A 27,410-nucleotide genomic window follows, 5' to 3' on the forward strand; every position below is an offset into this window, starting at 1 on the left:
CCATTGGCACCCAGGGGTGCTGGGGACATGGGGGCTGGGCTGGGGGACATGCCGTGGGGTGGGGGGGGGCAGGGGCACCCCGAGGTACCCCCCTAGCCCTGGGCACCCTCCGGTTCCTGGGCCTGGCTGGGCGCCAGCTCCTGCATGTCCTCCTCGGTCGGCGGCCGCGTCCTCTTGAAGAATCCCGCCTGGAAGAGGGACACGGTGACAGCCCTGCCCCGGGGCACCCCGCGGCATCACCCCCAGGGGACCCCATGGCATCACTCCTGCTGCTGCCCCCCACCCCGTGCCCACAGCCCCCAGGGCTGGGTCTCCCATTTCATGGGTCACTTCAGTGCCATTGGGGTCCCACCAGCGTGGCGGGGTGTCACCGGTGTCCCCAGTGTCGTTGTCCCCCCCGCACACTCACCTTCCACATGAGGAGGATGAGGAGGGTGAGGAGCAGGAGCCCGGCTAGGACCCCCAGCACCACCCACCACACCGGCACGGCCCCCTCGCCCCCGGGGCTGGCACGCACCACCTTGGTGACAGCCTGCGGAGGGACGGGTGGGTGACACCGCTGCCACCGCAGCCTGTCCCTGTGTCATTCCCACCGCCTGTGCCAACCCTACCTTGGCCTCGCCGGCGGGCAGGATGCGAGGCAGGACGCGGTAGGGCATGGCCGAGGTGTTGAACCAAGCTTGCGAATGGATGAGGAACTGCTTCAGGAGGTGTTCCCGCTGGGGATGGACATGGGACACGTGGGGACAGATGGGGACATGGCGTCAGGGGTGCTGGCAGCCAACGGGGCACCCGCGACCCCGCACGCGGCATCCCCAGGGCTGCTCTCTGCAGGTCCCCCGGGACCACTCTGCAGGAGGGGACGTGGCGGGGACACCCTAGGGACACAGTGCCAGCCCTGTCCCCTCCCTGTCCCCAACAGGGGACAGTACCTGCTGCAGGGTGTCCATCCAGAGCAGGGCACGGACGCTCACCATCGCCCGCTGGTCCTTGGCCAGGCTGGGCACCCAGCAGGTGATGTCCACGCACGTGGCGTTGCTGCAGTCCTGCGGGACACGGCGGGCATCACCCTGACCCCCACCCCAGCACCCTGGGGAGCACCCCCCCAGCCCCCGCACCCATCATGGACCACGGGTCCCCAGGGAGCACCCGCTCACCACGGGGATGGGCTCCTCCAGCCCAGCACCCGGCGGCTCCTCCACCTCCCTGCGCTCCCGCCGGTGGGTGCCATTTCGGGGTGCTGCGCCCGTGGGGTGGGGGATCTCCAGCTGGAAGGAAATAAAGGGGTGGGGGGGACACCACCTTGACACCCACCCAGCACCCAGCGGGTGGGTGCCAGTCCCCAGGCAGCACCCTACCTGCTCGGCGTTGAGGCCGGGTGGGTTGGTGCAGCTCATGCCCCCCTCGGTGCCCAGCTCCAGCAGGTAGAGCAGAGTGCGGCCACCCAGCTGGTGGGGGACGGTGAGGCGCAGGGTGACCCCGCTGACGGTGCTGGGACCCTTGTTGTGGATCTGGGGGGAGGACAGTGAGGTGACACCGGAGAGGGCACAGAGGGAACAGTCCCCCAGGCACCCATGGGTGCAGCACCCTACCTGGTAGACGTGCTCCACCTTGATGCCGTGGTCCTCCAGCCGCCGGCTGCCCTCCACCTTGTGCCAGCTCACGGGCAGCACCGTGGTGGCAGGCAGGGAGTTGCTGGCAGGAAAGGGGGGGTCAGTGTCCCCTCGTGGTCCCCCCCGGTCCCCCATGCCCCCCCCCCCCCAGACCCTCACCCTCGCAGCTCCATCGCCGCCTGCGCCTCCACGGGCACCGTCACCGTCACCGACGCGTTGGTGGAGCTGGGGCTGTTCTTGCTGCGGGGACACGGTTGGGGTGAGGGATGGCCACCGAGTCTGGGGACACGCTGAGACCACCAAGTCCCAGGTGCCCAGGTCCCAACAGAGGACAGGGGGTTGGCACAGTGTCACCTCCGCAGCTGGAGCTGGAAGGTGATGGCATCGCCCATGTCCTCCAGCCCAGACACGCTCAGCTCCATGTCCACGGTGATCTGGGAAGGCAGCAGGAGGGTGAGTGGGTGACCCGCCACCACCGCTATGGGCCATGTCCAGCCCCGACGCCAGGGTGATGGGCGCAGCCGGGGCAAACCCACATTCCCTTACCTGGGCACCCGCTTTCATGGGGTTGCCCAACTCGCAGAGCACCACGTGGGTCCCATTCTCCTTCCTGGGGTTGCAGCTCAGCTTCTCCTGCCCCTATGGGGTGCAGACACGGGGGGTGGGGGGGGGGTGACACATCTTGGACCCCCCCCCATGCACCAACCACCCCAGGGACCTGCATGGTCCAAGGGCAGGGCATGAGCCCCCCCACCCTCTGCAACCCCTGGTACCCATCACCACCGGGCACCCACATGGAGGGTGACGGCCACCAAGGGCATGGTGTGAGCCCCCCCACCCCCGGGGAGGTCCCTGGCACCCCCATTTCTGGGCACCCACCGGGATGTTGCTGCGGGCCGCCTGGTAGTGGGTGCCGGGGGGCAGCTGCACCCGCAGCTCGGCCTCGAAGGCACCTTCGCCCACGTTGCTGGCGTTGGCACGCAGGCGCAGCACGGCCTCCGCCCCGATGAGCAGGCGCCTGCTGGGCCTGGGGAGGGGGGGGGGGGGGGGGGGACACGGGGACACGGCTCAGCACCCCGGGGTGACACCGGGCACCCACCCTCACCCACCCGGGCGCTCACGTGTCGGCGGCCAGGTGGAGGTCGGGGACGCAGAGGTTGTCATCGCCGCAGTCCTCCAGTATGATGTGGGTCTGGGGGGGGGGGGGGGGGGCGGACGACAGGGGGGCAGAGGGGGATGTGGGATGGGGAGTCTTTGGGGACAACAGTGGGTAGAGGGGGGACATGCCAGGGAGGGACTGGGGACAGCGTAGGGTACTGGGGGGACATCCCAGGGACGGACTGGGGACAGTGAGCGGCACTGGGGGGATATCCCAAGGAGGGAGCAGGGACAGTGGGGTGGGGACATCCCATGGAGTGGTTGGGGACAGCAGGGAGGGTAGGTGGCACATCCCAGGGGGGCAATAGGGACAGTGGGGGACCCGAGGAGGGAGCAGGGACAGTGGGGGAGGCAGGGGGGACATCCTGCAGAAGCACTGGGGACAGCGGAGAGGACAGGGGCTATGTCCCAGGGAGGGGTTGGGGCCACTGGGGACAGGCTGGGGACCATGGAGCCGGAGCACAGCAGTGGCAGTGGGTGCCCCAGAGTGGGGGTACCCACATGTCCCCTGGCCCAACCGTGGGGACGAGCCCACCCCGGGGCACCGTGACGATGCCCCCAGCTCAGCCACGTCCCCCCCCTACCTGCGCCTGCACCAGGGTGTCCCCGTAGAGCACCAGCCCCTGGGTCCCCCCGGGCAGCGCCAGGCTCAGGCTCAGGGCGACGGGGCTCAGCTTGTCCTTGAAGTCGGCTTCGTCCTGGGGGCACCCATGGGCAGAGCACCCCAGTGGGCACCCCAGACCCACCCACCCGGGCAGGGGACACCACTGTCCCCATCCTTGTCCCCATCCCGGCTGGGGATGCCACTGTCCCCGTCCCTGTCCCCCACCCTCCTTGGGCTGGGGATGCCACCGTCCCCACCCGTGCCAGCCCGCGCTGGCACCGTCCCCGTACCCGCAGGTAGGCGGTGAGGTTGTGGCACAGGGGGGGTGTCCCCGGGGCCAGGTCCAGCACCCTGTGCCAGGACGACTGGTGGCCCTGCAGCAGCAGGACTCTCCGGGACAACTTGGGCTTCAACCGGTCCAGCTGCAGCTCCGCGTCGAGGCCTGGCGTGGCACAGTGGGTGTGGGGGGGGAACGTGGCACCAGTGCCACCCCTGATGACACCGGTGGTGCCCCTTGTCCCCACTGCGTGACACCGGCACTCACTGATGTTCTGGGGGATGTGCTGGCCCGTCACGCTGACGCACAGCACCACGGGGAAGCTGCAAGGGGGGACAGCACCCAGGGGTGCTCAGGGACCTGCCACCGTCCCCAGGGCAATGTCCCCACACCGGCGATGCCCCAGCAGCGGTGTTCCCATGGCAGTGTCCCCACCACATGGCTCACCAGCTGACGGGGGTGCCAGAGCCGGGCAGGACACACGCCAGGAGCTCGGGGTTCAGCCCATCAGGGACACTCAGCTGGGTCTGGGCCACCACCACGGGCTGTCCCCTGGGACATGGGGACAGTGCTGAGGTGCCAGGGGACCCGGGCAGGGACCCCCCCCCCCCCCCGGGCCGTGCTGCCACCGGAGCCGGCGGGACGGGCACTCACCGGTACACGGCCACCTTGGCTGCCCCGTAAGCCCCCACCAGCAGATCTGCAGGGACAAGCAGGGGGTCAGCGACGGGGCGGGTGGCACCAGGGTGGCACCGGCGTGGCACAGTGGCGGCCACACGGCGGGCCGTACCCGGGTAGCCGTTGCCGTCCAGGTCAGCGGCACCACGCAGGGCAAAGCCGAAGGCGGCCGGGCCAGGGAAGGGGCTGTCGAGGCGCTGGGTGGGCACCGGCATCAAACCCTCGCTGTGCCCGCGGAAGATGAAGACCTGCCCCCTGCCGCTGTCACCCCCCAACGGGGCACCCACGGCCACATCTGGGGACACAGGGGACGTGAGCACCCAACCGGGTGCCCCATCCTGGCACCGCCACCCACCCGGGTGCTCCTGCCTCAGTTTCCTCAATGGTTTAGACTGGGCACCGCGGGTGTGGGTGTCCCCTGGCACAGCCCCCCCCCTTCCCGCCACCCCCGTGCCAGGCCGGTGTTACCGCCGTAGCCGTCCTTGTCCAGGTCCCCGAGGCTGGCGATGGCGGCGGCGAAGCGGCCGTAGGGGTGGGTGCCCGTTAAGGTCTGGGGGGGGCCGGGTGAGGGGCCGCTGCCCCCCTCCCAGGTAGAGGTAGAGGCGTCCCACCTCGCTGCGCTGGCCGTCGGGGCGCCGGGCCATGTACAGGGGGGCACCCACCAGCACGTCGTCCTGCCTGCACCCAGCACCCGAGTCAGGGTCCCCAGGTTTGGGGGCTGGTGGCACCCAGGGGTGTGCCAGGCAGGGGGCAGCACCCCAGGGTGCCCCCATGGGGGATGGTTGGAGGGGGGACGGGACAGTCCCAGCTCTCACCCGTCCCCGTCGACATCGGCCACGGCCACCGTGTGCCCAAAGTACGATGCCACCTGGAAAGGGTCCGGGTGGGGGGGGTGGCACCAGGGGGGGATTGTGCCAGGGGCACTGTGGGGTGCACTGGGTGATGGGGGGGGGTCAGGTAGGTGCTGGGGGTGCTGGGGTACTATGGGGTGGGGGTGCGGGGGTGCTGTGGAGCACTGGGGAGGGGGGGCAGCTGGGTGCTGTGGGGTGACGGGGCAATGGGCAGGGTGGCGGTGGGCACCGGGGAGCCATGGGGTGCTGGAAGGGGGCAGTGGGGTAAGGGGGCACTGGGGGCAGTGGGAAAGGCACTGGGGGTGACGGGGCAGGGGGCAGGGTGCCGTGGGGTGCTGGCACGTGGGGGCTGGGTGCAGTGGGTGCTGTGGGGTGGCAGGGCAGTGGGGCAGGGTGCCGTGGGGTGCTGGCGCAGGGCAGGGGGTTACCTGCTCACTGGCGATGCCCTGCAGCTGGCGCAGGGTCACCCCGACGCTGAAAATCTCCACCTGCCCAGAGCAGCGTCAGGCCCCGTCCCTGTCCCCGTCCTGGGGGGCCACCCCAGGGTGCCCGGCCACAGCGGGCATCCCACCACAGCTGGGCACCACTCACCTCTCCCCTCGTGTTGCTTTTGTTGGGGACCCCCACCACGTACTCTGCGGGGGACGAGAGCCCTGAGTGCCCCCACCACGGCACTGGGGTGGGCATGGGGGCACGGGGTGGGCACAGAGATACCCCCCCAGCACTGGGGTGGGCATGGGGGCACAGAGACGGACAGGACTCCTGAGCTGGCACAACCCAGAGCCCTTGGGAGGGGAGGGCACCCTGGAGCCCAGGGGTGCCCAGGACCCATTCCCGCCCTCCCCAGCCTTACCTTTGGTTTTGGGATTATCATCGAATTCGCCCACGGCCACCGAGTACCCTGCAGGGAGACAGGCACCGGTGACCCCCACCGTGCCACGGCGCGAGCCGACTATGGGGCAGGGCTGCCCCATACCCACTGCTCACCCCGGTACCCGTCCTCATAGTCCGTGGACACTTGTTCCTCCGTGGGCCGCCCCGGGCTCTCCGGCCACAGCAGGGACTTGCCATGGAAGCGGGTGAGGATGGCATCCACCTCCACCGAGTACAGGAGCCCTGCGGGACGCTGTGGTGGGCACCAGCTCTGACAGGGCACCCACCCCGGGTGGCACGTACTTGGGTGCCTCATCCTGGGTGCCCTCCTCCTGCCATGCCCACCCAAAGGTGCACCCAAAAGTGCGCCCCGGGAGCAGCCAGCCCCGGGTGGCAGTGCCCAGCAGGCAGGACTCACCCATGAAGTAGTACCCGCCAGGGGCACCCAGCACCAGCGTGCCATCCTGAGGGAAGACCTGGCATCAGCATCCACCCTGGGGCACCCCCATCCCAGAACCCCCCCACCAGGCATCCTCCACCCAAGCATCACCACCAGAGCATCTCCCATCCTGGCATTCCCCATCCTGGCACCCCCCTCCCCAGCATCCCTCACCCTGGCACCCCCCACCCTGACACCCACACCCCAGTACCACCCCAGCCACACCCTCTGCATCCCTGGCAGCATCCCCATGGACATCCCCGGCAGCATCCCCACGGACATCCCCGGCGGCACCCTGGGCACGCTGCCCCCCCCAGGCACCCATCTCACCCAGGTGACGGCCGCGCTGAAGCCGATCTCGCAGTAGCGCTTGTCGTAAGCTGCGGGCACAGGGCAGGGTCAGACCGACCAGGGGTGGGGGGCACCCATGGCCCCCACCCACCCACCCTCCCTCACCGTAGTAGCTCTCGCGGTAAGTGCTGGCCATGAGCTGGTCACGGCAGGGCGAGTACCAGGAGATGCGCCGCAGCCCAGGGGCACCCACAAAGCAGGTGCCCGTCGGGGTGCGGAAAGCTTCGTGCTGCCCCTCCATCGCGTTCCAGTGCTGCAGTGGGGCACAGGCCTGGGGAAGGGGAAGGGAACGGGGATGGGAAAAGGGTGGGTGCCCACCCCATCACCACCACCAGCACCCCCCAAGGGTGCCCACCCACCCGCCGGGTGCACCCACCACCAGTTTGCCGTCCCAGCTGGTCACAGATGCCCCCAGCCACTGGTACGACTTGTAGGTGTGGAGCTTCAAGGTGTTTTGGGTCTCGGTCTCATCCCCTGGGGGAGTGGGAGAGGGGGAGCGTGCTGGGCTGGCAGCCCCCCCTGCACCCACCCATCATCCCACGGCACCCACGCACCCGCAGTGTCGATGGGGAGGGGGTGGCAGGGGGTCTCGTCGGCGGGCCAGGAGCAGAGGAAGACGGCGCCGGGCTGAGCCACGCCGGGCTGGGAGGTGTTGGCGCGGGGAGCCCCCACCACCACGCTGGGCCTGGGGTGGGCAGAGCTGGGTGTCAGCGTGGGGGGAACGGGTGCCGTCCCCCACCCCGGCACCCCGGTGTCTCCCTACCTGCCCTCAGTCATGTGGAAATCCAGGGCGAAGCCGAAATAGCTGTCCGGGGGTCCCTCATAGGTGACGGGGGGGGTCCTGGAGGAGCCCCAGGGCGGGGGCTGAGCGCAGCCCCCCGAGGAGCAGCAGGGCCCGGAGCAGGGCAGCAGCAGCCCCCATCACCTCCCCGAAATGCGTCCGGCAGCCCCGTCCCAGCCCGTCCCAGCTTGTCCCTGCTTATCTCAGGGGACGCAGCTGGGAATGGGGACGGCAGCGATGGGGGACGCAGGAAGGGCCCCCCCCCCCACGCACAACCGCTCCTGCCAGGGAGCCAAAGGGGTACGGGGGTGCAGGGGACACACACGCTGCTTTTGGCCAGGGGACAGGGGTGCCCAGCCCGGCTGGCAGAGCAGGGCAGGGGGCAGGAGGTGGCAGTACCCCTGGGGGACACGGTGAGGGGTTGGGGGGGGGGGGGGACGGCCATGGCGGGAAGCGGCACAACAGCCTGCACCCCCCACCCTCCTTCCACCGGAGGCCGGGGCCAAATCCAGCCCTCCGCCCGTGCCGCAGGATGCCTATCTCGGGGTGCAGGCGGCCGCGGGCCGGCCAGCGGAAACGCAGTGGGGAGGAGGGGGGGGGGCCATGGGGCGCAGGGGCCTCGTCCATCGTCCCCCGAGGTCGGTTCCGCAGCCGGATGGAGCAGACGTGGGGTGGGGGACGCCTGGCTCCCCACTTTCGCCCCACCGGCATTGGGCATTGCCACTAAACTGTCTCCCCTTCCCCAGGGCAGGGACACCCCAAAACCCTAACCCAGGGGAGAGAGCAGGGCCGGGGCAGCCCAGCCGCCGAGCTCCAGCGCTTCGCAGGGAAACGGCTCCGGCGAAGGGACGGGTGCCAGGGCGAGGGGACGGGTGCCAGGGTGGGGGGACAACCCGCAGCCAAGGGAACAAGGGGGTTCCTTGTCCTCGGCGGAGGAAAAGGCACCCCGGCATGCCAAGTCGGGTCTCCAGCAGCTGCTGGGGCCCAGCCCTGCAGTGACGGCTGCGAGAGCCGCTCGGCCAAACCCACGTGTCCCCTTCGGCTTAACCCACTTGCGGAGTTAATTTAAACGCGCTCGATTAAGGCCACTCAAGCTGCCGGGGGCTCCTCTTGCCCACCTGGAGCCGGTGGCAGGGAAAGGCACCGGAGCACTTCACTGCGAGCCAGCCCCCCATGCAGGAATGGGTTTTCATCCTTTTAATCTGCTCTGCAGCTGCAGGTGGGAGGTGAGGCAGGGACCATGGGGGGGGTCTTGGGGTCCTGGGTTCCCCAGGGGGGCACAGGGTGGTCCCAGCAGTGCCCAAGCAGCACCTCGGCCCCCAAGGAGAAACTCAGCGCCCAGCACCAGGTCTGCACCAGCCCTTTGGAGCAGCTGGAAGGCAGCTCCAGCCTCTCGGCTGCCGTGGAGTAGCTGCGATCAGAAACCAGTGGGATTTACCCAAAGCTGGGGCTGAGCCCCGGCTTCGGGCTCTGAAGATTGGGAAGGGTTTAGCTGAGCCCGGCTCAGCTCCATGCCCCTGGGAGAGGAGCACGCTGAGGACAGGGGTCTGCACTAAGTGGCAGCCGCTCCTCTTCAGGAGGTCTCTTCCCAGGCTGGCGGCAGTGAGCATCCAAACCCAGCTGAAACCCACACCAGAATGCTTTAAGGCAACTCTTACTTCTTTCCCCCATTAAATTACTTAATTTCCTGGGTTTTGCAACACTTCCACACTGTCATTCCACTTCCAAAGGACAGCCCAGGCAAAGGCAGGTTGCATCCCGTACCAAATCGGGACCTTTAGTTAAGAAAGGAGAGGCTGGCGCTCCTCACCCCGAGCACTCGCCTCCTTGGGCACTCATTCAGGCTTGAAAAAGCAGAGCACGACCACCAAAGCAGCTAAAGCCCCGGGGATGGAGAGGGACATGGCAGGCAATCCCCCGTGACACAGACCCAGAGAAGCCAGACGCTGCTCAGCCATCGGCTTCAGAGACAACAGCGGCGGTGGCCCTGCTGCCCACTCTGCCTTCGGCTGGGAGTTAATGCCACCTCCCAGCAGAAGCCAGCGCAGGGACAACGCTGCAGCCCAGGTCAGGAGTTGCTGAAGAGGGAGATGGAAAAAAAAGATGTGAGGAGCCCACATCATGAACTGCTGCTGCTGGGGGAGCATGGAGAGACGGCATCATCCCTGCTCGCAGGGGCTGGTGCTCTCCACCACCACCCTGCTTCTGGCTGCCGTTGGAGAAGAACCCAGGGGTGGAACAGACCTTTGGTCTGAGCCGCTACAGATCTGCACTGACCCACACCTCTGCCCCGAGTGCCGCAGGGAGACTGGTTGCAGCACCCCGACGTCCCAACTGCCGTGGCTGGCTGCAGGAACGGCACGCAAGGAGAGCACGGAGCAGGAAGGTTGGGTGGCCGGGATGCTCAGCACCTGGGCACGCTGCCAATCCAGCCACCAAAGTACTGACAATCGCCCTTTCTTGCCTAGTTCCACCTTTCACAGTTTGACCAGGCAGGTGGATCGTGCCAGGAGAGAACTTGCAGAACCCACTTGCGTTGCGGGCTCCTACCCAAAATAATGTCCTTTAAAAAAAAAAAAAAAAAAAAAAATTCTCTCTGTACCCAGCTCAGTATCTTCCGAGCAAAGTATTCCAATTAAAAGTAGTCTTACTCGATAAACCAAGCATCTAATACTGTTATTTTAGGAAAAAGCCCTAGGCTACATTGCAACCAGATGCAGCAGCTCCAAGTCATCTCACACAACCACACATTTTTTCCACAAATCATTGGTTTATTAGAAAGGTTTTTTCCCCCTCATTTTACAGCATATATATATATTTATATATATATCTTATGTGACAAAGTTAAATACAGTCTGTTTATGCTTGTTAAGTAATGATAGGTTAATTATTTTTAGCACTATTCTGGAAGTCAAAAAACCCCCTGACTGCAGCGTGAAGGGTGCCAGAACACGCATATTGAATCTAGAAGCTAATGAAGCTCAGCATTGAGACATTAATACTGTATTCTGTTAATTATTTACAGAGAAATTGAGTCCCTTTTTTTGACCATTGTGTTTCAGTCTGACCTGCACAAATGCAAAGTTTCTCATTTAAAGAGTGAGGAAACTCAACAGTTTTCAATCCTTTGAATCTCTGCCCCCCTCCCTGGGTCTCAGTGCTGCGCTTCAGGAGAGGATGGGGAAGCGGATGCCACATCCCCTGGCTGCCTGCTCCTGCCTGGTTTGGCAGGTAGGAGCGGGTCTGCCTGCCTGCTCTGAAATCAGGCCCTACAAAGCACCGTGAGGTGCCCCCGAACAGCTCTAACACGAGAAGGACCTGAACCTGAAACACCCAGGTCAGCGGGGACAGCAGCAACTAGTCCTGGTGCGATAGGAAGAGCTCGTGGATGGAGAAGGCTCCCACAGTTAGTGTTATCTGCAGCCAGTGGACGATGCCGGAACGAACAGAGAAATCCCTCATGGAACATCACAGGCAGGCACAGCCTGAACAGATTAGTTCTAAACCACCTCTCCCTGCGTGTACGATGGCAAACAGTTATGGTTAAAAAGATCTTCCTTCACCAGAAGACTGTACTGAACTGCACAGCCAGGCTGGCACCTGCAAATCACCCATTCAAACCCAGGGGGGGAAAAAGGAAAAAGAAAAGAAAAGAAAAAAAAAAAAGGGGGGGGGGGCCCGGTATTTTATACTCTGGGAGACAACCCAAATTCCTGCCACTCCTCAGACTGCCTCCAGTGTCAATTCCTATAAGCAGCTGCTTAGCAAAGATGAGGAGTGCACAGCATGCCCGGGCTGCTTCCCTCTGCAAAGCCGGCAGCCGCCATCGCCTTCCAATGCGATGCCGTTCATTAGCTGTTAGAGTCACCGGTGTCGTCCACACACCTCACCTAGTCCAAGTCTCACATTTTTTCTTCTTCTGCAAAATGCTAAATGAAGATTTTTTTTTTTTACATTTTATAGTACATAAAAACTTCAAAAATACATGAGCTTGATAAAATATACATGCTTAGTCATTTTGCATCTAGCTGAAACTATAAAGTTGAACCTTTACAAGTGTCTTATTTCACCTACAGCAAACATATTTACACAAAAGCCACCAGAACAAGTACCACTAAAAGAACTGGCTGTAAAAAATATTATTGCGATATACTACAAATGTAACCTTTTTATATGAGCTACAAAAAGCAGCATCTTTGTTTACAGAGTTCAGTGCAATTCTTTACATTAAAAAAAAAAATTCCTATAAATTAATAAGGAAACCATCAGTATTACAGAGGAAAGAATACACTTTACATACTCCAGCCACTCTCCCCAGTCCTCTGTATTGCTTCAATTCCTAAAGGTATTTTTCTCCTTCTCTCATTTGAGTGCCTCTTTCCCAACACCACAAAAGATGGAAGTCAGAGTGATATTCCTTCCCCCCACCACCCCCCACCCAGGAGAAGAGCAGTCAAAGCCCACGTTGAAATCACCAGCCCCAAACTGAGGACCTCTCTCCAGTCCAGGATATCCAGAAAGCGTCAAGGTGCAGTCCTTGCGCAGGAGAATGCTAATGCAGGATGGAGAAGGGTTGGAGCTCTGGGCACAGGCGCAGCTCCTCTCTTCGGCTTTAAAATAAGATCTTAATTCCACCTTTGCTGCTCACACCGAGAAAAAAAAACCCAAAACCCTACATATGCAGCGATAGGGTGCCAAGAAGTCTCCCGTAATGCCTGAAAACTGGTACTGGCCCAGCCAAAACAAGAGTGGCACTGCCCCTTCCATCAGTCTCCTCGCCAGGATCCACAGCTGTCAGTTACTGAATGTTTTATCACTGATTACAAGCCGGATTCAATCATGCTGACTATTTTAATTAGATGACCTCATTAAAAGGATTTTGAGAGACCTATTAGTGTGTATGAAATCTCATTTATCATATACAAGGCGGCAGAAGGAAGATGACCAAGTGTAAGAATCCAGGGAAAAAAAGCCTTTCCAAGTGTCTCGCTGGTCTACACGTGAAATGATTCTTCCAAGGACAGAGTGCTGCTACGTGCACGGAGGTGGTGGGGACGCGAGACAGTCCCTGGTAGCGGATATACACAACACTTACAAACTGACCCGCCGCCTGCTGCTACCCAGCCCTCAAGCCTTTGGCTTCTTTGGCTGCTAAAGAGTGAAAGGAAATTCTCAGGCCTCACCTGCCAGCTGGATCAACTTCAACCCCTTCCCAAAATGCAAAATATTCTCTTTCCTCCAAGGTTACTTCATTTTGTCCTTCATGTGCCGTGACTGGGTGGATGCTGCAAGTCCTGTCCTGAGAAAATGGGGTGCAGCAAAGGGTGAAGATGTAACGCCGTAGCGGCCGCAGCGGCGGCGGGTCTTGGGGCAAGAAGGGTTGGGTAAAGAGCGTGAGGAACCGGATGAAAAGTAAAGGGGCCCGGATGGATAGCTGACGCCGGAATGATGTGGATGGGGTGGCTGGCTAGAAACGTAGCAGGGTGCCCTGGAATAATCGAGTGGGTCAAGTGGGATAACGAAATAGGCGTCAAGTGGGGCTGGGGTATATGATGAACCTGAGCGAGAGGCTGGGGATGGGGGTGAGGGTGAATCCCGATGGCGGCGGCGGCTGCGGCGGCGTGGTGCTGCAGGATGGCATGCTGCACGGTGGTGATGGAGGTCGCGGATGCTGCCGCTGGCTGCTGAATGTGGATGGGCTGCAGGGCAGGCGCTGCCGGTGCCAGGGCTGCCGAGGCAGGAAAGGCCTTGACCTGCTTGGCCAGAAGCTGCTGCTGAATGTGCTGCTGAGCAGCTTGCTGCAGCTTACTGTATTTCTCCATTTCTTCGGGTGTAAAAGTGATCGGCTGGCTCTCGAGCGGTGCTAGAGAGGAGTCTTCTCCTCCTTCCCGATCCCCTTCAATGCTCGGCTCCCCACTCTGAGGCACATAGCCAGGAAAGTGCTCGACATCTGGAACTAAGGGCATCATACTGGTTTCCACTGGGACCGGCTGGCTGCCCCCGTCCATAGGTTCTAGCCCATCACCATCGCTCGGATCCGAGAGGAAGTTGTGTGGCATGACCAGATCTCCAGAACCAAAGCACTCGGGAAGCGCTGGAGCTTCGAGGGGAATGGACGGCACTTCCACGGCAGGTTCGTCGCGTTTCTGCTCATCCAGAGGTTTGTCCTGAATTACCATCACCACTTCTTCCAGGAGAGACTGGCCGGCCAACTGAGACTCCTCAATGCCTTGGGAAACATCCTCAGAATCTGACAGCTCTTGCTCCTCGCCCCTCTCCAAGCCAGACTCCTCATATCTTTTGGCGTTTGGTTTTCGAACGGTTGGCAATTTCCCAATTAAGGGGAGAACCGGTTTGTTGCCTAAGGAAGGAGGAAGTTTCGGGCCAAAGTAGCCCTGGGGAGGATCTTTGAGCTTTATGCCCACCTTGTTTGCCCCTGCCAGCATCTCGTCAGCGACGCAGGGCTTCTTCTCAACCTTCCTGGATTGAATCTTTTCCAGGAGAAGTTTTGCAGTGACTGAGTTTCTCTCCTCTGGACTGCAGTCACCTTCCGAGGCCCTCCCCGTGCCAGAGCCGCTGCTGTTTTGGGAGAGCGAGCCAGATCCTTTCAGATCCTCTCCTTTGCCGTCCTCTTTCTTCAGCGATGATCCTTCACTTCGGCCTGTCCGGAAATAGTGAGGAGACTGCGAGCGATAGATTTTTGACCTGATGAAGTCTCTTCTCCCGGACCTTCTCTCTTCAGGGCTCTCGTGGCCTCGAGAGCCCTTTCGCGAGAGAGACCTCTGCGAGTGGCTTCTCGTACTGCGGCTGCGATCCCTGCTATAGCTGCGGCTCCGTTTCCAGCTGCGACCTGTTACGCTTCGACTTCTCCTCTTGCTTCGACTGCGGCTGCAGCTGCTGCTGCGTGTTCTGCCCCGGCTCCTTGTTCTTGACCTGCCTCGAGGGTGGGTTCGGCTCCTGCTTCGACTCCTTGACCTGCTCCTACTTGAGCTGTAGTCATCCTCAGAAGAGGAGTACTTGCGTCGCTTTGATCTGTGATTTGAGCTGTTGTAGTCAGAGTCATCCTCTGAGTCATGGGACCGCTTTGAATGGCACCTTGACCGGTCACTGTAATCGCTATAGCTATCATCTGAGTAACTTCTCCGACGGCTGTACCGGCTGTGGTCTGAGGAAGCATCAGAGCTGGTCGAATAGGACCTGTGAGAGGAGTGCCTCCGCCCCGACCTGGAGCGGCTCCTGGAGTGGTCGCTGCCAGAGTCATAGTCGTCACTGTACTGCGACGGGGATTTTTGCCTGCAGTGCTTCCTGTGAGAGCCCTCGTCGCTGTCGTAGTCCCCGCTGCTCTGCCGGCTCCTGCGGCTGGTCCTGCCCAGGGAAGGAGCCGAACATCGTCTCCTCAAAGCAGATAACTGCTGCAGGTCAGCCTTGTGTTTTTTGCTGCCATGCTCTTGGCAGGAGTTACCACCATCCTCTTTTTTACCGCTGCTTCCCTCTTCAGCAGACAGAGACTTCCTCTGGGACTCCTGAGAGCACCGCTTTTTCTTCTGGAAATGGCTACAGTCTTCAGACAATTCGGTTTTTAGCGCCCGTTCTGATTCAGTAGAAAGAGAGGATTTGCCTTTTTTGTGCCTGTGCCTTTTCCGTTTCTTGGGTTTCTCTTCCCCCAGGTCAGTTTTTCGGCCCTTCTCATCAGCTTCCTCCTTGTGCTTACGTTTGTGTTTGCTGGACTTTTTGTGCTTCTTTTTCTTTTTGTGTTTATGGGATCTTCCAGATTTACTCTTACCGGTTATGCTTTTACCACTGTCCTCTCCCTCTCCCTTACTAAGGCTTGCCAAATTGGACTCCTGCTTGTTCTGGGAGCCACAGGTGGACAGAGATTTGTTTTCCATTTTTAGAGCAGAACTGTTAGTTGCGCTTTCTGCTTCCTTGGCTTTGCTTATCTCACCAGATTCTGTGCTTGGAATGTTTTCTTTACAAAGACCCCCTGGATCCTTAGATTTCTCTGCCCCTTTACCTTTAGCATCTTTGTTGCGAGAGAGCTTGAAATCAAAATACAGGGGGTTACAGCTGTATGAAACAGATGGTTCTGCTCTGGTAAATATGAGAAGCTCTGAAGGCCACTGGAGAGTCGTGCTCTCATCTTTACTCAGAACAGGAAAAAAAGGTCCTGTTGGATGCTTTGGTCCTTCAGAGACTTCTTTACAGCTTGGAACAGGCTGAGTGACTTCTTTAGTAGTGTCTGGCTCGGGAAGATTGCTCTCTGTAAGATGCTTGTTCTCCTGCATACTTGCATTTTCTAGGACTTCTTTTAGCTCTGTTTTGCTCTGCTGAGCTGCAGTTTCAGTAGTACTCTGCTCCTTCTGCTGCCCCGTGCTCTCAGCAGCCTTCTCTGTATGCTTGCCGGGTTTGGGTTTTGGAGAACTACCCTTTTTAACTTCATGCGTGGTTTTTTTGTTCACATTTTCAGCTTCCATTTGTTCGGTAGACTTCATGAAAAGCAGGAATTGAAAATTAGGCTTTACTTTACAGTGGGCTGGGGGAATATAGTGGTAGTATTCTGGTTCAACTGCCATTGGTCCATCTTCTCGTCTCATCTTTTTCAGTTTAGATAACGTAGTGGCTAGAGACCCACTATCTTTGTCATGTTGGTCATCTTCCTCTGCCTTGCCATCAGAATTATTTGTGCTTTCGCCCTCGCCAGATTTCTGCAGGCTCCCTGCATCTGAGGACCCTCTCTCATCAGCTTTTGCTCCATCTGCAGAACTTGATTCTTCCACGTGGTCCTTGAAAACAGAAGCTATGGTCTCAAGCTTTACCGGAGTCTTCTTAGCAAATGAAAACGACACGCCTATCTTCTGCAGTGGAGTTCCCAAAGCACTCTTAATGCCAAAGCTGATTGCTTGCGCTGTCTGGATGGGCATTTGGCTTGGCATAACAGTGCCACCAACTTGTCCAGTGTTTAGGAAACCTCTGTCCATAGTCATCTCTGTAGCTTGGCCAGAAGTCGTCTGGATGAAAGAGCTGCTGTTGGCTGCAGAATCGTCATCATCTCCACCTTCTTCATCCACAGCCACCGTGGTGGTTCTGAACATGGGCCCACTTCCAGGAGCACTGTATGAACAAGTTAAAACAGAGAAAACAGCTGACTGCCATTTGTACACCTCTGCAGTTGGATTCATGCCTCATCTAAAAGTGTCTTTTACACATTTCAAGTACTCTTGTATCCAAGAAATATGCATTAAAATAGCATTATACAGCCATTTGAATTTTTTAACAACATTAAGTAACTGAAGAAAATGTATTGCTGGATAAAGCAGTTTGGGGATGCTCTGGACTACTGGTTTAGTGAATTCACTCGTACCAAAGCCACAGCATGAGGCCAAACTTAAGTGTGAAGCTTTGCCCTCAAAACTTGTGCAGGATTACAGGAGCAAGAATGCCAGCGCAGCAAAAGGCTGCAGTCCCACGCAGGACTCCCGCACACATGCTCCAAGGGTGCTCGGGGATCACCCGTACTCACCATTCAGGCTGCCTCCTCTGTTCAGCGAGTTCGTGTAGACGCCGGAGGGCTTTCTCCTGCTTCCTCTCATCTTTACGTGATCTTGAAGAGACATTGCGAGCAAATTCCCTTTGCTTGAGATCTTTTAACCTCTGAGGCAAAAGAAAGCAGGAACGAATTAGATAAAAGCTGTTTGTGGTAAAGTGTCTGAAAGCGTCTCTTTGCTGTAGCACTGGAAAGTACGCTGTAAAGCCCCTCCCCAGTAACATTTATTGAGCTAGGATGGAGCAACAGCATTCTAGCTCAACAAACCAAATGGAGCACATTGCCATCCTCCCAGTAGCTAAATGAAAAGACAACTGTTGATCACTTTTGGCTGTAACTTCAAGTCTGTGTATATGCATTTCCAATCAACATTACTGGTTTTCTTTAGCATGTACAATAAAGCTGATTTCAAAGCAACAAGCAAATTCTGGAAGGAGAAGGGAAAAAACAAGACTGCTTACTTTGCTGCTCTTGCAGGGTGCAAATGTACTTGACAAACAGTGCATGACAGAAGTCATAATAGCATGGGCCAAAGAACAGAAAGGGATTAGCTGGTGCAAGAGAGTTACCCAGGTATAATATCTTACAAAAGCAATGTACAAATTACATTGGAGAAGGTGCCAAAAATCCCATGCAAATGATTCCAGTAAGCAAATAAATAATACAACATACACCACAAACAGTTACTTGCTCTCCTGACAGTAGTTCTGAGACAGTCTCTCAAGAAACAAAACGCTCTAAAATGCAGTGGGGTCTTTTGGGGTTTAATACTTTAGAGGACAGAAAGACTAAGTTCTCCAGAAATCTTATTACATGAGGAAGTAAACTCAAACCCAACGAATTTCAAACATCATAATGTCACTGAGGAAATCTAGATATCCAATTCTAATAGATATCGAGCATCCAAGACTTCAGAAAATTTTTGAAAGTCCTTGTCTCAAAGCACTAGGAAAAGAGGCTGCTGTTTTTCCTTTGAATACATGTGAAAATTCACAAGGCAATTTGGTTTTTTGTTTTTTTTTTTTTTTTTTTTAAAGAGTGCTCTACAGAAGTTTAAGTAACAGAAAGCAGCAAAGACAGAACTCTACCATCCTAAGGGATTAATTTTTCTTTTTTTGGTGCACAATTTGAAACCCTTTCAAAAGGCCCAATTCCAGAAAGCACCATGTACCCAGCTTTTGAACAAGTTTCGTATTTTTCAGGCATTTCATGAAGGGCCTGAAAGACTAATGGTACTCAAAGCAGTAGTCACTTTAGAAAAATTCTCATACAAGATGTACAGATCATTGGTGGATTCTAAATGTACCATCTGGCTGGTGGACTCTGCCTCTTTAATGGAGCAGAGTCAGACCAGTACACGTGCAAACAGTGGATCTGAAAACTAACCTGAAGTTCAAATTAGAGGAATTAAGTTGGCCCAATGTAAAGAGAACATTGCTTTGTGAAAAAGGGGAAGATTTGACAAGACAGAGGATTCTCTTACCTAATTGTATTTGCTAAATGTGGTTGACCGTTACCAAAATCAGAGGGGAGGACACACAAAAAAAATACAGCTATAGACACTAGTAGAAAGAAAACTCACTCTTGTGATCTGGACTCCAAAATTAGAAGGGTTTGCTTTCAATACATCAGCTGAAAACGTCACATCACAAAGAAAAAAAGAAAGTAAAAATATAACAAGAGTGGAAGAGAGGAAAAAAATAAAAAGCAAGCATTACTACACAGGCTCTCGGTGTGTCTGCAAGCTAGTCTACAGAGAAGGAGGTGAGCCAGCGAAGCTACAGGATCGAGCTTAGAGAGTCTGGAGCAGAAGGGAGAACGCACATACACATACACGCACAGACACAGCAATGATCCCACCTGGAACAACAGAGCTACTTTCACCAGGACAAGTAAAGGGCTCAAGGGTTTTGTGGTGTATGTTAAATGTTGAATAGTAAATTTTTTTCCAAGAAGGAGGGAAAAAAAGTGGACTAAGCAATGCTATCAGCTTTTTCATGCTGATTTAAAAAGTGTTATCTAAAATGCTCCAGGAAGTTAAAGTCACCAACAGCTGACAAAACTATTTAACTGGGGTTTGATGCCAAGTCTCTAGATCACTCATCCATTTGGAAAAAAATATGACCCAGCTATTTACAACAGAAATGAACTGTGACCTTTTACTTTAAAGAGGAAGGTGCAATGGTGCACTCAGAAACTCACCTCCACCCCCCAGACATAGCCTTAAACATCTCCCCGTGAAATAAAACGGGCTCAAAGTCAGTTGATAATCATGCAGCTGCCCACAATGCAATCCTGCCTTTGTTACAATAGACAATTTTAATGAAAACAGAATGAAACACCCATTTCCTTAAATGCTGATCTTTTTGTGTCTCCACTCCCCAAAACCTCCCACTCTCTTACTGTGTAACACTTGTAAATTAGAAGCAATGAAGCAAGTGAACTACCTCAATGCACTGCAACTCCAGAATACGCAACTTGTAGCCACACCAGTATCTGTGCCTTTTAAGATGATAAACCACTAACCATGGTTTCAAGAGTGCTAAGAATTTATTACTCCCCAAATTGGGGAAAAGTTTGTCTGATTTTACAAAGCTGACTTTATGAAAGACTAAGAGATCTTAAGGCTGAGTTTCTGTAGCATAGGGGCTGGAAGGAAGAAGGGTCTTGCTGGGTAAGTTTAAGACAGAAAAAAATCTTCACAACTGCACCATGCTATCTCCTGGGGAATGCAAAATGTAAAATATGTAACATAACAAAGCTCAGCATCTTTGACTGACCTAAAATGATGCATCTATCTTCAGAAATGATTTCTCAAGTTTGCAAGGAGCCAAGTTCCAAGAAACCTGGCTGGACTGCATTATCTTACATAAATGCAACCTGGGGTAGGGGAAGGAGGGACAACAGAAGACCAGATTGCTCATCTGTAAAAACAAATCACTACAGGAATAGATGCAGAAGGCTACGTTTGCAGGCAGCTGATTAGCACTGAACTTTTAAAATAGCCAGAACTTCTCAAAATACCCTGACAGTGTAACTGTTACCTCGCTAATTGTTCCAAGTGCATAATTGAATCCAGTAATTTATCCACGCAAAGAACAGTGGATAACCAGTTAACTACTGCCTACCCTCCTCCCCCAAACCTAACCAGGAGAAAGCAATTAAAAGCCTGAAGTACAATTTCACAGTAGTAAAAGGAGTATATCAAAGCAATGAAATGCTTTTCAACATACTCCACATCTCAGCCTTCACAGAAAGCTATCTGAACTAAATCGATACTTAAGCTAGGCTTACACTAAAGAAATTTCCATCTAATCCTTACGCAAGCGTTCATTATTCTAATCCTCCAAATCTCTAAATTACTTTTTGGACTGCACCATATGTGTGGGTGTTCACAGAGGCTGGACAGCTGCAGGAGGCAAGTCACACAGCTGCCCCTTCCCCCCAACACAGCAAAGAAATTTAAACAAGAATTTAATGTAGCCACTCAATCATCCTCAGGGAGCTTCTCCCCACCAACTAAGGAAAAGGAGCCCTGGGAACCCATCTTCTTGAGGTGAAACCAGCCTTTTTAAGTCTTCCCACGGTGCTCAGCAAGACTATAATTTCTGCAACAAGATCAGAGACACCAACCTGTATTAAATCAAACATATAGCTTCATACTACTATAGCATTTAAAAATTAGGAAGCATTTTTTCTGAGGGAAAGCAGTGTGTTTTCTGAGGAAGCAGGTGGTTTATCTAAGTAGCAACGCATTTACAAACTGTAGGATGATAGTGACCATGAAGCCAAGAAATATTATTCTGCTGGTTTATTACTTCAGCTATAAGAAGGGCCATATCTGTAAGCCCAGCGACCAGCAAATAAGGACAAAAATCACTTAAAGTTTGTCCAAATTTCTGCATGCTAGAAGCAGTACTTCAGTACCTCAAGCCTTCCTTCAGCTTGGTATTGTGTTTTATTAATAGCCGCCGCCCACCTCAGCTTCATAACAAAGAATAGTATTTTAAGTTTTCAGCCTTGTTTCTAAGAAAATTACTAAGAAGTCTCTAAATTTCAATGGGAATGCAAATCGAGCTCTTAAAGAACAGGTTTTCTATAACATCTGCAGCTACCTCAGTACTCCAGCACAAAGAGGCTACAATAATGGATTATCTCCTGATCACTGCATAGCTCAGGAGAGGCCAAATTGGCATACAACGCCATTACCTTACAATTCTCTTCAAATCGGCTTAAATAAGCTGCGCTCCAGTGTCATTTAAAAGCTCTAGAGATAGCCCATCACAGACACGTGAAAGTTGTTAAATAAGAGGGGGACTATCAGGATTCAGAAACTGTCGTAACAGGAAAAAACTCAGCACACGCTGTGGCAATCGTGCATGAGATTTTGCTGGTGAGATGGTATCGAGGTTAGACCTCCCCAGTACCGAACTGGAGTGCATTGCTTTTCAGCCTCAGGACCAGCAGTAAATGGATTTTCTCAGTCTAAGTTGACAAAGGCATGCAACTTCGCTGAACTGAGGCCCATTCGAAAGGCATTCTTTGCCTAAAATTGCAGAGCAGAAAAAGATCATGTTATTCTCAGAATAAAAAAAAGCACTCCACTACACTGCTTTACAAGACCTGAAGATCTGAGACTTTCATGACAAACCTTATATTCAGGAGAGAGGGACAGACTGGATCCATGTACAGTGAGATTTCTGCATTGGCTTGAGACAGGAGGCAGCTCATGTGACAGCACAATAGCATTAGAGCCTACTCCTCCCCTGCTATTGTTCACAAGTCTCTCTGCCAATCCCTATTAAATAAAATAATAACGTACTTTTCATTACAAGCCAGCAGATTTCTGGCTTTCTGAACTTTTGACGTATGCTCGATTCTTTGCCACAAAAGCTTCTGGGAGTGAACTACACCATTAGCTAAATACGAGCTCAAAGGATGGCAACCTTTATAATTTTATATAAGTGAGAACACAAGCCCTGCTTATTTTTGGTAATCAACATTCTTTGCATGCTCGTAAATGAAGTGAAAAGAGCAGAGGAGAAATGGCACACAACTGCAGTTTTATTTCATCTTAATTTCTTCCCTGACACCTCATTTTCAACTTAGGAAAACATACCACACATTAATGCATCACAGATAACCCAACAACACAAGTCTGCCTGCCCTTCAGGAGGCTAACATTGCTTGTAATCACAATGTTCAGGCCTTGCACCCAGAAGACTTATTTTACTGAATACTCCCCATGTATAAGTTGTCTTCTCCAAACGTGTGTGCCATCAGCAAATGAAAGCTGAACAGCTAAAACTGGGTTAAGAAAAATACTGTGGGTTTTTTGAGGGTAAAGCATTTCTAGAGTAGAAAAGCCTCCCATGTAACACAAAGTATCTTGGAGATTCTCTCTTCAGTCTTCTACATTCAAGATGTGCTTGAAGATGCAAGTTTTTGGAAAGCACAAGTCCAATTCTCCCCAAACCAGAAAGTTCAGGGTTTGGATTTAGAGTACTCATCAACCACAGCAGTGACTGCATTGGTAATTTTATTGTGCTTTAACAGATCCCTCCCCGTCAGCATTTGAAGCAAAGATCCAGATAATTAGGGCATGAAGAGAACTGCCGATCTATAGTTTCAGTTCTTACTTCCATCCTCTTTCCCAAAGAACTTTTTTATAGAAATACATTCTCTTTGCCTTTTTATAAAGAGAAGCTATGCAGAATTAATCATCTACACCTCCAAAATGCCACATATTTAGAAACAAATAAAATGAAAGCTACATAAAAGACTGCATTTCAATACTGGTTAGCGTTCTCACAGGTAACCTGGCAAAAGTTCACACAGGAACATGTTTGTTTTTCACTTTGAATTCAGAAGGTGAATGTTTTTATTCTGTTGGGTCAGTGACTCAGTAAACAGCTCAACCCTTCATCAGGCATGCTAGCAGGAAAGAGGTGACCATATATGAGATTCTCTAAGTAAGTTCTTGGATGAACTAAAAAAAAAAACAAAGAACAGTAAAAGCTGACTGTAAATGCTACGTTACTTACATTTAAGATAATTCCAACTGTAACAATTTTTGCAAGCTGCTCTAAGTGATGGGCAGTACAGATTCAGTTTATTTGATATGAATACACAAACTGGGTACAAGCCCAAATAAGGTGACCCACATTCATCTTCATGCAAATCTAACATGAAGTATTCTATCTTGATGTCAAAACTCAAAACTGAATTGAGGGCCCACTCGGGTGTAATACCCTAAGGATACATTCCCACTAAGCCCAGAGTATTCTAGGACTGTGGGAACTCTCAAGCATCTGGACATCATATATCTGCAGGAAAGCAGCACAAAAATACACCAGATCCATCTTCACTACCCAAGTTCCTCGCCAGCTGCAGGAGAAGTTTTCTTCCTACATTTGCCTTCTTTTGCATTTGTTATCTTTTGCGTTTTTCTGTTAATTACTATTACTCTGTTGACAGTTAGGACTGTGCAACATCAGAGGCAGGGGTCCTTCATAAGCTGCCAGTCCTTCTAGTTGCCAGGCTCAAGATCTTACAGCTAAAAAAAAAACCCATTAAGATATCACTAGCTTTCCAGGGTACAAAAAGTTATGACATCTATGGTTACAGCCTTTTTCAGTGGCTCACTGAAAGATCTTTAAGGGAACTGAGTTTATTTTTCCTCTTGCAGTGCCATCTATATGAACGCAAATTGCTTTTAGTCCTCTGGCTTCCCCTGAGAGGGACTGACTGTTTGGTGAATAGATAGGGTTACTGTTCTTTAAAACATCTGTACTTCTCATTTCAAGTATCAACCTAATTAAAAATATCTAGAGAACAACATTGCACACCTCCAACAAGATGTTTAAAATACAATGACTTAAACAGGCCAATGGTTTGTGATAATAAATTGAAGATTATTTTCCCAGTTAAGGTTATCTAGAAACACTGCCTTTTGGATAGAAACTTGGTGTTGAGGTCGATTCAGATATATCTGAATACTGTATGAAACCAGTATAGTCAGGAAATAATAATAATAATAAAACCTCCCCTTTAATTGTTTGGTGTTGACAAGTTGGTGGGTCCAAAAATTTAGCCGGTAGGGATCAATACACTTACCTATCGTCCCTGTTTCGCAATAATCCTGAGTTCCTTCCTGGAATACAAGACAGTGTCTTTATAACTCGGGAGCGGAAAGGGATCTGAGGACGGAACATCTATTTACAGGGACAGCCTAATGCTCACTGAGCCACAGAAGGAATAAGCAAACACTTCAATGTCGTGTAACTAAAAATACTTAAAAGCAAAAGTGATCCCGTGGAAATCTGTTCAACAAGCTAAGAAAAAGGCAAAAATGAAGCACTGTTGCCTCAAGAATTACCACTGAGAAGACAAAACATTGCAGGTAATATATACCAAGCCAGTTTGCTGTAATTATCTAGGATACAGTAATGTCTCATCTTTCCAAGAAAGCCTACTGATTAGCCTACTTTTAAGAAAACTTTATGTTTTTCCTCAAAAAATTTATGTTAGCCTTTATGTAACTTTGCCTTCTTGTCCAGAGAGGCAAAATATGAAACATCAATGTGCAATATATTATGAAAAGCACAGCATGTTTGGTTTTTTTAAACTACCTTAAAATTTAGAATAGAGTGTTAGAAATGAGCCTATCTTGAGCAGTAATGAACAACAGAAGTGAGATAGTGTTACTTATGCAAATTTACCTTCATTATTTGTAGGCAGTTTCAAGTTCACTTACTGAACACTGACCCAACAGGGTGACACACATTTCAGCATGACATAAAGCTGGACAAGCAATTTTTTCCCTAAGCAAAGCATGATTGCTTCTTTGTTTAAATCCCTGTGTAACTAGAAATTAATGCTGGGTGACGCAGCAAGAGTTTGAAGTCTCATTTTCTCCAAAGCCTGCCTGAAGTTACTGCCATGAATGCAAATTATCCAAGAACATCAATTCCTTTAAAAATAATCAGCAGTACCAAGCAACCCCCAAATCCTTTCTACCAGTGAAAAGATTATGCCAGCCTCTGTGTTCCCAAGATATTTTTCTTTCAGGTCACTCTTCTTGCACCCCTACTGATGAGTCCTTTTATACCAATGAGGGGTGGTGGCTTTCCACAGGTTTGTTTCTTCTTCCACAGCATCTCTAGATGCTAGAAAAACTCTCAGCTTGCCAACCTCGTGTCAGTCCCCCTATTAATCACCCAAGGGCTTTAAACAAGAGTTGACATAATCATACTGCATCACCACGCTGTAAGAATGTGACACAAACAGGTCTTTCCACCTCCTAAATAGATGCATGTAATTGCACTCAAGTTTCAACCAAGTTGATGGAAAACTTTATCTGAAGTACACTGCTATCAGGTGTCACGACTGTGCCACCAGCTCGGTCAAAGCAGCCCATTTTCCCAATACAAAGTAAATGAATTAATTTCTGCTCTTAATTCTATTAAGCTACAATTTGTCACAGTACTCAAACAGAAATTACCCTGCCGTGACACTTCCTGTTAAGACTCCCTTAGTGAATCTACTTTGAACTATCATATCCTATACTTAATACGAGGGGCGGGGGATAAATCATACCCTGTAATGCCATATTCTTGTTTTTAAGCTGTTGCTTCACTGCTATTTTTGCAAGATGTAGTACTCTACAGCACATCTTCCAGAAGTTATCAGCATTTTAATGATTGTATTGTTAGAACTTATGACTAGGAATATCAAAAAAACCTCCTTTGAGCAATTTCATCTCTGGGTGAGCACAACACTGCTACCTGCTGTACATTTAACATCTCATTTAGCAGCTTCAAATGGTCAAATAGATCAGGCTAACACACACACTTTTATTATTTACTGTGCAGCATGAAGTATCATGTAGATACTACAGTACATCCCTACCTTGGGACCAAAGCCAGTTCCACACAGATTCTGAATCCACCTTCTCCTGATGGTTAGAGAATTTGGAAAGTGCTTCTTTTTTATGATTCCTTTGACACAGCCCATTATTTCCTAGTCTGTTTTCAGTAACTTGACAGAGCACAGACTAAAGTATTAAAATGCACACATGTGGCATATCATTCTCTGAAGTTGTACTGTGTTAAAAGCTGATGCAAACGGGGAGCCATCCATATCCACGTGTACTCTTCCCAGTTTAACAGCAGCCCATTCCTGCCCATGGGTCATTCAAAACCGGGCTCCTTGATGCCAACCATGGGTTGGGGTTTTTTGTCTGTTGTTTTGGGGTTGTTTTAAATGTATGGTGGGCATAAGAATCTTAACCAGTGACATAAAACACCTCTTCCTGGGGCTATAACGAAAACAGATACACTGGGGAAATTCAAAGTATTAACGACAAACAAGATTGCTGCAATGAATATAAAACTGATGAACTGTGCTATCAACACTTGTTTACCTGCTTGTGAGCATGATCGTAAGAGTTTATGTGGTTGTCAAACTCTTGATGCTTTTGATACTGCTTGTCACAGAGTTCACAGTAGAAGTTTGCTCTGAGGTCTTCCAAAGCCTTGGCAATTGCTTTTTCTTTATCAACATAATCCTGCAAAATTAACAAAAAAATACTTCTGTTAAACTTCCTATAAAACAAACTGGAAGATGATCGACTAGTTCTTTAAGGAAAAATAATCCTTTAGAAAACATCAGCATAGACCAATGATTATATTTATTAAGCTGACCAGTCTTTGCAAATTCAGAAGTATGAAGGATAACTTTGCAATACTACCAACCTAGCTTTGACTCAGTTTCCTAAGATAGAACACAATCTTGTCATTAGCAGAGGGATCAGTAAAAGGAGATTGCTTAAAAAAAAGAAATCTAGTGCTGATGGCAGGAAGGCAGTTTTGCGGCTGCAAGAGGAGAGCCTGCTGGATTGTGAGAGATAAAAAAAGAGAGGTTCAAAGCCTCACGCTAACACATGAACAAACTGGCAGCTGCCTGCCCGCATAAGATACACAAAATACACATCAAACCAAGGAAGATCACTGCTTTTGGAACGGAATCTTAGAACTTTAAATGCTGATACTTCCTCCATTTTGAGTGCTAACAGATGTCTGCTTGATCTCAGTTTGTCTGCAATTCAGTAGGGAGGAACACAGATCAGCAGCTGGGAAAGCACAGTTCAGAAAGTGTTGAGCCTAATTCACTTCAGTGTGATTTTTCAGTCAGTGAAATCTTCCCAGGAGCAATGCTGTCCATTAAGCTGAGCTCAAATA

General features: G+C 52.6%; 2 protein-coding genes across 9 annotated transcripts in view; both read right to left on the reverse strand.

The window, feature by feature from the left end:
- Positions 1 to 15: 15 nt before the first annotated feature.
- Positions 16 to 7,815, reverse strand: ITGA2B (integrin subunit alpha 2b). The gene is given in 32 exon segments (XM_030022757.2): positions 16 to 188; positions 410 to 532; positions 612 to 719; positions 933 to 1,046; positions 1,158 to 1,268; positions 1,359 to 1,511; positions 1,593 to 1,695; positions 1,773 to 1,853; positions 1,968 to 2,047; positions 2,160 to 2,252; positions 2,493 to 2,640; positions 2,735 to 2,805; positions 3,356 to 3,469; positions 3,666 to 3,817; positions 3,920 to 3,975; positions 4,100 to 4,204; positions 4,307 to 4,352; positions 4,443 to 4,625; positions 4,799 to 4,889; positions 4,891 to 5,008; positions 5,146 to 5,198; positions 5,610 to 5,669; positions 5,773 to 5,816; positions 6,035 to 6,082; positions 6,169 to 6,297; positions 6,473 to 6,518; positions 6,824 to 6,873; positions 6,950 to 7,115; positions 7,221 to 7,318; positions 7,399 to 7,529; positions 7,608 to 7,687; positions 7,689 to 7,815. Coding segments are annotated over 32 exon segments (3,129 nt in total). The 5' UTR covers positions 7,767 to 7,815; the 3' UTR covers positions 16 to 92.
- A 2,555-nt stretch (positions 7,816 to 10,370) lies between these two features.
- Positions 10,371 to 27,410, reverse strand: part of GPATCH8 (G-patch domain containing 8) — a 58,272-nt gene continuing 41,232 nt past the window's right edge. For 7 of the 8 annotated variants that reach the window (XM_030021796.2, XM_030021799.2, XM_030021800.2 and 4 more), the window contains 5 exons: positions 26,594 to 26,737; positions 24,286 to 24,322; positions 18,752 to 18,801; positions 17,146 to 17,276; positions 10,371 to 16,736 (listed from right to left, as the gene is read on the reverse strand). In XM_030021796.2, coding sequence (XP_029877656.1) covers positions 12,887 to 16,736; positions 17,146 to 17,276; positions 18,752 to 18,801; positions 24,286 to 24,322; positions 26,594 to 26,737 — 4,212 coding nt within the window. In that variant the 3' untranslated portion in view covers positions 10,371 to 12,886. The remainder of the gene's footprint in view (positions 16,737 to 17,145; positions 17,277 to 18,751; positions 18,802 to 24,285; positions 24,323 to 26,593; positions 26,738 to 27,410) is intronic. The other variant, XM_030021798.2, reaches the window with a different exon arrangement.

Source organism: Aquila chrysaetos, chromosome 8 (genome assembly GCF_900496995.4).
Source record: "Aquila chrysaetos chrysaetos chromosome 8, bAquChr1.4, whole genome shotgun sequence".
Lineage (NCBI taxonomy): Eukaryota > Metazoa > Chordata > Aves > Accipitriformes > Accipitridae > Aquila > Aquila chrysaetos.